The 9,068-nt window shown below is 35.8% G+C and overlaps 1 protein-coding gene across 1 annotated transcript in view; it reads left to right on the forward strand.

Moving 5' to 3' along the window:
* The window catches only part of LOC118335815 (immunoglobulin superfamily member 10-like), a gene marked incomplete in the record, with an annotated part of 22,699 nt that overhangs the window by 2,885 nt on the left and 10,746 nt on the right, over positions 1-9,068 (forward strand). The window contains 10 exon segments of the mRNA XM_035672260.1: positions 339-617; positions 2,150-2,436; positions 2,747-2,751; positions 3,000-3,277; positions 3,619-3,900; positions 3,987-4,271; positions 4,446-4,557; positions 4,655-4,724; positions 5,223-5,531; positions 6,712-6,772. Of these exon segments, the coding sequence (XP_035528153.1) occupies positions 339-617; positions 2,150-2,436; positions 2,747-2,751; positions 3,000-3,277; positions 3,619-3,900; positions 3,987-4,271; positions 4,446-4,557; positions 4,655-4,724; positions 5,223-5,531; positions 6,712-6,772 (1,968 nt within the window).

A 9,068-nucleotide genomic window follows, 5' to 3' on the forward strand; every position in this document is an offset into this window, starting at 1 on the left:
ACATCACTGAGTTCAAGACTGAGACTGAGTCTCCTGTCACACAGAGACACAGCTCAACTTTGACCTTTAACCCTTCAGCTAAACACCACAGCACCAGTGTCACCTGTAAGGTCAGCTTCACAAACAACATCACTACAGAGGAGACAGTGACTCTGAATGTGGCCTGTGAGTAAAAAATAATGTGCTGTTTTCTCACCCTTTATCTTTTATCTAAAATGTTTGCAGAGAGTTGGGCTCTCATGTGATTTCTGGTGTTTTTTTTAGCTGTGTTGAATTCTGCAACCTCAGCCGTGTTCTTACAGGAAAGTTTGAAATTAAATAATAATTTTGTCTCATAGATGTGAAGGAAGTTAAAATCACCGGTAACACAAGTGTGAAGGAGGGTGAGACTTTGAATCTAACCTGCAGTGTTGAAAGTTTCCCTCCATCACTTATTACATGGACTAAATTGCCTAACAAAAACACACAAAATGGAACAAAAAGTGACCTGCAGGAACAAAGTGGAATGGGCACTTTTACAATCCATAAAGTGACAACAAAAGATTCTGGACAGTACATCTGTACAGCAAAATATCTGAACAACACCCTGAAGGAAACAATTGATGTAGCTGTGATATGTAAGTACACCTGTACAATTGTTCTAAGACAGGAAAATTCCTGTTGTTTTTTCTTCTTTCTTCTAATAAGGTAACTGAAACTATGAGTTTAGAGCAGAGAACAACATTTACAAGCCTGCCAGACTGTCTGTAGATTTTAGATAGTGGCTCCCTCCAGTGGTAGTATTTATTTAAACAAAACAAAAAAACATCAGGCAATGCATGAAACACTTTTGCACATATAGTGACTTTGTATTATAATGTGTGTCTATATTATATCTATATACCTTTTATTAAGATACTATATACTTTATAAGCTGCCTTTTCTTATATCAGTAGGACTCTTAAAATGTCACTATAATACTTCTTGAGATGCACTAGTAGACTAATATTTGCATGCATGTATATATTTGACAGGTATTTTCACGATTTAAGTACATGGTCAATTAATATTGTAAGATTTTAATAATAATTATATAAAGATTTTGGCTTTTAAATATTGTTATATTAATTTATTTTAATTTAATTTGAGAAAAATCTTTTGTTGCTATATCTTATATTAACTTGAAATATTTTGTTTAAAATATACTTCACAGATATGAAGAAACCTGTAATCACTGGGAATACAACTGTTTTGAGGTGGGGGTACATGTCTGAATCTGACCTGCAGTGTTCAAAGTTTTCCTCTGTCTAATATCACATGGACTATTGGTGGTTCCAACACAACACCTGCACAGTGAACCTAATACTGGACCTGCAAACAACACTGGATCAGCCACACTTGTCATCCATAATGTGACAGCAGAACATTCTGGACAGTACATCTGTACAGCACAACATCTGAACAACACCCTGAAGGAAACAGTTGATGTAACTGTGATATGTGAGTACAACTGTAAAACTGTTCTGAGATCTGAAATTTGTTTTTGTTTGTTCTTTTTTCTTCTAATAAGGTAATTGAAACTATGGGTTTAGAGCAGAGAACTACCTTAACAAGCCTGCCGGACTCATGCTGAATAACTTCCCTGTACCTGCAAATATATGTGGGGCCATCTCAATGTGCATTTTTAGTTTCATTCAGAAGAAATGTACTGTTATTGCTTGAGTTTCTTTTGGGAATAATGGAGATCCTGTAGAAACACTGAAAAGACTTTCAGGTGGTTTTCAGCCTCACTGGAGTCACATGTTTAGAATAATATAAACTTGTGATGTCTGTTAACGCCAATGTCTGTAGATTTTGAACAATTTTAGACAGTGCCACCCTCCAGTGGTCGTATTTATAAAAAATGTATAAAAATCAGGCATTGCATGAATGCAAACACTTTTGCATTTTCATATATGTTTTGTGTATTGAATTATTTAGACTCATTTATACAGTATTAGGGATAGCACATGCACTATGGCTGCATTGTTTTAGAAAGTCAGTCTAATACCTCAAGCATGTATATACAGCTTTTAAATATCAATACTTTTATTTATTTAATTTGATGAAAATATTTCATCACAATATCTTGTATTAACTTCAAATATTTTGTTTAAAATTTACTTCACAGATATGAAGAAACCTGTAATCACTGGGAATACAACTGTTGAGTGGGGACATGCTCTGAATCTGACCTGCAGTGTTCAAAGTTTTCCTCCTTCTCGTATCACATGGTCTATTCTTGGTTCCAACACAAACCTGCACATTGAACCTAATACTGACCTGCAAAACAACACTGGATCAGCCACACTTGTCATCCATAATGTGACAACAAAAGATTCTGGACAGTACATCTGTACAGCACAACACCTGAACAACACCCTGAAGGAAACAGTTGATGTAGCTGTGATATGTATGTAACTGTTCTAAGACAGGAAATTCACTTTTGTTTTTTCTTCTTTCTTCTAATGCTATATATGACTCCTGCCTAACTCATTCTGAATAACTTCCCTGTTTCTTAATATATATGTAGGGCCATCTCAATGTACATTTTAATGTAATTTTTTAACTGCAGAACAAATCAGTATAGTCGTTGCTTTTGTTTCTAATGGAAATAATGGAGATCTTCAAAAGGCCCTGCAGAGAGACTGAAAAGTCTTTCAGGTGGTTTTCAGCCTCACTGGAGCCACATGTTTAGAATAATAGAAACTTGTGATGTCTGTTACAGCCACCGTCTGTAGATTTTGAACAATTTTAGACAGTGGCACCCTCCAGTGGTAATATATATATATATATTTTAAATCAGGTAATGCATGAAACACTATTGCATATACAGTGACTTTGTGTTATAATTTGTGTTTTTATTATATCTATCTATCTACCTGTTTTTAATATACTATATACTTCATAAGCTGCCTTTTTTCACTTTTATTTATATCTCATATTAACTTAAATTTTTTTATTTCAAATATACTCCACAGATATGAAGAAACCTATCACTGGGATTACAATGTTAAGGTGGAACATGCTCTGAATCTGACCTGCAGAGTTGAAGTTTTCCTCTTGTCTAATATCACATGGACTATTGGTGGTTCCAACACAAACCTGCACAGTGAACCTAATACTGACCTGCAGAACAACACTGGATCAGCCACACTTGTCATCTATAATGTGACAGCAGAACATTCTGGACAGTACATCTGTACAGCACAACATATGAATAACACGCTGAATGAAACAGTTGATGTAGCAGTGATATGTAAGTACAACTGTACAATATCTTACTAATAAGGTAACTGAAACTATGAGGTTATGGTTTTTGTATTGTATTATTTAGACTCATTTATATAGTATTAGGGGTATCACATGCACTATGGCTGCACTGTTTTAATTTCAAAAGTCAGTCTAATACCTATTTATATATTTGACAGGTATTTCCACAATTTAGCTCTATGGTCAATTATTATTGTGAGGTTTTGTAATGTATATAAACAATTTAGCTTTTGAATATCATTACTTTCATTTATTTAATTTGACGAAAATCTTTCAACACAATATCTTATATTCACTTTAAATATTTTACTTAAATTTACTTCACAGATATGAAGAAACCCGTGATCACTGGGAATACAACTGTTGAGTGGGGACAAACTCTGAATCTGACCTGCAGTGTTGAAAGTTTTCCTCCTTCTCATATCACATGGTCTAATCTTGGTTCCAACACAAACCTGCTCAGTGAACCTAATACTGACCTGCAGAACAACACTGGATCAGCCACACTTTTCATCCGTAATGTGACGCCAGAACATTCTGGACAGTACATCTGTACAACAGAACATCTGAATAACACGCTGAATGAAACAGTTGATGTAACTGTGACCTGTGAGTAGTAATACTAATAATAATAGTACTAATCTTCTTGAAAAGGTTGTTCTTGCGATGTTGTGATTCTGCTTGTGTGTTTACAGTGTTCCCAAAGATCTTAAAACACTCTGGATGTAAGGTTCAATCGAAGGTCCGGACCTGTGTGTGTATCAGTGAGGGGTTGCCTTTACCCACCATCAGATGGCCGCTGTTGAAGAACCACACTGAGTACTCTTTCATTACCACTGTGTCAAACCACACAGTCAACAGCACCGTCAGCCTAAGCGTAAAACACCATAGCAACACTGTTGTTGATTGTGTCAGCAGCAATGAAATTGGGGAAGCAAAAGAAAACCTCACAGTTCAAACAGACACTTCCGAACAAGAGGGTAACATTTCTCAGCTAAAACCCCTTCTGCTACTCTAAAACCACTGCTTTGCCATTTTTTAGTATCTCTTTCACTGTAAACTTTGTATTTGGACAACAAACAACAGGTTATTGCATGTATATTTTTTGTTGAGAACAACATGAAAATTTTTTCTTTTATTCCTCTTGATTGCAGATCAATCCAGAGCAGTCTTAAACATTGTTTCGTGGCTGGAAGTTGTCATTGCCTTTTTTATTGGGGTACTTCTTTCAGCAGTCATTTGCTGTTTGGTAAAAAAATACCACAGGTACACCGTTCATTAATTAGTAATTCATTCCTGGTTTTGTTTAAAGACAACCTTTTAACATTTTAATCTGTTACTATTTGAATACATTATTTTGCAGAAGAAAACTAGAGAGCTGTGGAAATTTGGATGAAACTCTGGAGATGGTGACCAATCAAAAGAATCCACTGGTATTCATATCCATTCAACTAATATTGTATATTTTATTAATATAATAATTGTTTAATTCAGATTTGTCCCAGTTTTAAATGTAGTATTTTAGATGTATGAATGTGGCTTTCATTGTTTAATAATTCAGTCAGACACAATTCATTTATGATTTAACCATAAATAGAAAATTGTCATATAGATTTTGCAGAAGAGCATGCATGAAGCAGCCCATCCAGTCAACTCAAGCAAGCACAACTCATTGCATTAACACAGTTAATAACAATCTTAAAAGCAGATACACATTGTGATGGATTATGGCATCTCAAACAAAGCTGTGTTTTTTATAGAAATGAATGGACACTAGAACATAAACAAGAAATGTAAAAAGATTTTGGCTTGATGAATATGGTTGGCAGTAATGTAAATATCTAAATTACAGATTTCATGTATATTGTACAGAAGTTTGGTTCTTGTAGCAGCTGCTGAATGTATCATATAATTTATGTTGTACCTGTCAGATCGATGTTGGTCAAGCAGTGGAAGATGTCGAGTATGCCACCATTGATTTCTCAGTGTTGAAAAGGAGGAGTCCCAGGGAGGCAGCAAACACACAAGAGACCACAGAGTATGCTGAAATTAAGAAAGCAGTAAAAGAGGAAAGAGAAGAGGAAGGAAGAGGCGGAGAGGAAGAAGGAAATGAAGTGTTGGATGGCAAAGAGGAGGCAATGATAGAGGAGGATGAGGAGATAAAACAACATGTCCCGGAAGAGGATGAAGGGGAGGACGCAGCAGTTTACTCCAGTGTGAAGGATATAATGGGTGAGATTTGAGGACGATGTTGCCTTGTGGAGTTTCTTGAGGATAAATCAGCCCAAAACCCTCCCCACATTTCTCTGACTCAGGCTAAAATTAATTGTCACTTACACCCTTTGTAATGATGGTGTCTCTTTTTCAGCGTGGCACTAATAATGGCAAAGATTTGTCTGTTGGTTGGTTTTTCAGATTATTTTGGTTAAGACAGAAATATCTTAACTATTGGATGAATTCCCATTCCCACAGACATGTACAGACATTCATGGGGACCATAAATGTATCCCAATGACTTTTTTTTTCATAGTGCAACTGCAACTTGCTTTTTAAAGGTGGTTGCACCACCATGAGTTTGACATGTGGTTTTGATTGAAATGTCTAAACAACTATTGGTTAGATTGCCCTGAAATCTGGTGCAGACATTTTTGTCCATCTCAGATTAAATTGATTTCATTTAGTAATCCCTAAAAGTTTGATCTAGTGCCATCATTAACTCAAAAGTTCACTTTTGAGATAATGGAGCATTCCCATCTGCTTCAGCTTTTTTTGTCTTTAATGCCATTTGCAAATGCTAACATGCTAAACTAAGACAGTGAACATAATAAACATTATACATAGTCAGCATGTTAACATTGTCATTGTGAGCATGTTAATATGCTGACATTAGCATTTAGCTCAATGTATGGCTGCAGTTTCACAAGATTGTACTCCTGTTTCATTTCCATTTAGTGTGTCAGTTTATCTCAGTACAATAGTAACATGATTTTTGTAAAAAAAGGCCCACTTCTTTTATTTGTCATATGAACAACAATCATATTGATGAAGTCTTGTCAATGAAAATTATTTGTTCTCTGGCTCTCTTCAACAATGGTCATACAATACATATAAAGCCTGCAAGTAAATGAAAAATAGGGGAAAAGAGAATCATAGAAACAGGACAAAATTGGACAAAATGGGTCCGGTCTTTAAGCAAATCCAATGACAGAGATAGGGACAAAATCTACAGCCTAAAATGCATTTCAAAGACCAATCATAGTAAATAGGAGGCTTTAAGAGAACTGAGTTAAACAAATAATAAGTACAGTTCAGTCAGACAACACACGTTGTCTCAAATGTTTATTAAAGCAGTATAGCATATTTAGATTTTGGCGTCTAGGCTCTTGACCTCATCACTCCCTTGCAGATATGTTTACATAGTGTGACGACCCACTCCACCTCATCTTCCTGTTCCTGGTTGTGTGGCTTGTCTTCTGTGCAGGTACTTTTAATACTTTGTTGTGTGCGTCTCCCTCTTTTTTTGTCACGGCCGTTATTGCCCGGTTTGGACAATAGAGATATTGGGGAGTGATGCGCAAATACCTTAACCCCTAGCCAGAGTCTACAGGTGGATGCTGGGGTGGTGGTGGGGCTTACAGCGCAGCAGGAGGCAATAGCTTACAGAGCAGTAGCAGCAGCAGCAGCAGCAGCGATGTGATGCAAAGGCAACAGCGCATTGACAGAGCAGACAGAGAGCTGGGAAATTTTGTAGCTTAAATAGACCGCCAGATTGGAAGGGTGCGCTTGGTTAGTGAATATGGATAAGGCATGTCAGTGTGTATAGCAGCACAGCTCGAGTTTGACTGCCTGAACTAGCTCGCAGTCTTCGCTCCATTTTCTGTGGTACTAAAGAGCTTCAGCTGAACTTGTGGAAACATTTTAACAGATTGAGGACTGTCAATTTTGTCACTCATCTCTTACATTGGAATTGCTTTCTGTTCTCTTCGGGGTCTGTATGTATAGCAGGAACAATTGCAGCAACCCATTTTGATGCAAAACTGGTGTAAATGTATGCATACATTTTTGTATGAAAAAATGAAGAATTGTAATTGTGCTTTTTTAAACTGATTAAATGTTTGGCTCAATTTGTCTCTAAAGCCCTGTTAATGTTATCTAATGGCAGAGAAAAAGAAGCAGGAAGAAAACACAACAGCCCCTGCTTAGCATGTAACACTGGTAAAGAGAAACATGCAAGCCAGTTTGTAGCTAAAAAAGTATAATCTAGCACCTCAAAGTGTGAGGAGGAAGTTATTAGAGACAATACAGTGAGGAAATGTTTAAATTATTACCATTTCTGCATTTCTGAGAACACAACTTTTTTGCACAAGATTTTGTGCAATAAACCATCAGACAATAAAAACTGCAAAATGTTGTAGAGAGGCTGCATGTAGTTGACATTAAGAACTTGGATTAAAATTGTTTCATACATGAATAAACTAATCCTTAAAATAATGTCTCTCTTTGACCATGACCATTTTTATTTCACTGGGGCTGCAGATGTTAACCAGTAATACAAACCTCATTCAAAATTCATTCATGTTACTATGCACACACATGTATTATGCATTGCAAAATATGATAGTTTTTAGATAGTTGGTTTCTATTTTATGTATTATATGTTATATTTATGGTACTTCCTCTTTCTCATAGTTTCTCAGTTTCACAGTCATGTAAATTATTCAACAAATATCAAGACTCTTTTCATTTTATTATTCAGTGTTGCCAACTTGATATATTACATATACATGAGATGAGATTTTAGCTATAGGTGTGGCAGTCTAAGGAGGGCCAGCATGTATGTAGAGAAACTTTCCGGAAACTTGTAGTGAGTTCAGAGCAGAGACACTGAGCAGCAGGTTACTGAGGAGACAAAGGAGCAGGAGAATAAGATAAAAAGGTAAAAGAAACATTTATATTTAAAATATATTTTGTTAATAAAAAATGCATTTATTTGGGACAGTCTGGGTTGTGCAGGAGTATATTTCAGAGCAGATATTTATTTATCAGTTGTGCTGAACAGATACATATATGTATTAAAAACTGCTTAAAATTACCACATTATTAATGTGAAAATGCAACATGTATTTAAATCCACGCTGTCAGTGATGGAGGTGTCCAGTTTCTCAACTGCAACATTTCAATATGTTTGTGCCTCTGAAAAGAAATCTTGTGACGGGAGAGAGTGACTGACTGAATCATCGAATCAGGATGTTCGTTCTTATCTGGGCGACTCCTCTTTTCTCTGTGAGAGGTATGCATCTTCATTTTAAGCTTGTTGTAATGCCAACATTAAAGATGTAAATAAAATTGTTAGCAATAATTGTCCATAATAAACTTTTCCTGATATGCTTCCAAAGGTTTTTTTGTTTTTATACCTCAAATTTACCAGCTCAATAGTAGTGTTCCTTACAAACATACAACACATTGATTTTCCCTGCGACACAGTTATGTAGTTTGTTGTCTACCAAAGATATTATGGATAAAGAAATATCCTAAATGCTGAAATTCTGTTGAATTGACTGCTCAACGCTACTGAGTCCTGACAACAGCAGTTATATAAAACAAAAACAGTCAATGTACTGTCTGTCAGTGGTAGCCTTTCTTAATCATTTATTAAATGGTAGTGTATTGTAAAATTTAAATATACTCTGTCCCTGTGTTTATGTCACTGTTTCACTGCTTTAACAGGTGGATCAGTGAAGGAAAGAACACACTGTTTCAATGGGTTCTGTATCACT

The sequence above is a fragment of the Morone saxatilis genome, unplaced genomic scaffold, assembly GCF_004916995.1.
Source record: "Morone saxatilis isolate NCDOM2014 unplaced genomic scaffold, NCSU_SB_2.0 Contig24, whole genome shotgun sequence".
In the NCBI taxonomy this organism is placed as follows: Eukaryota; Metazoa; Chordata; class Actinopteri; family Moronidae; genus Morone; species Morone saxatilis.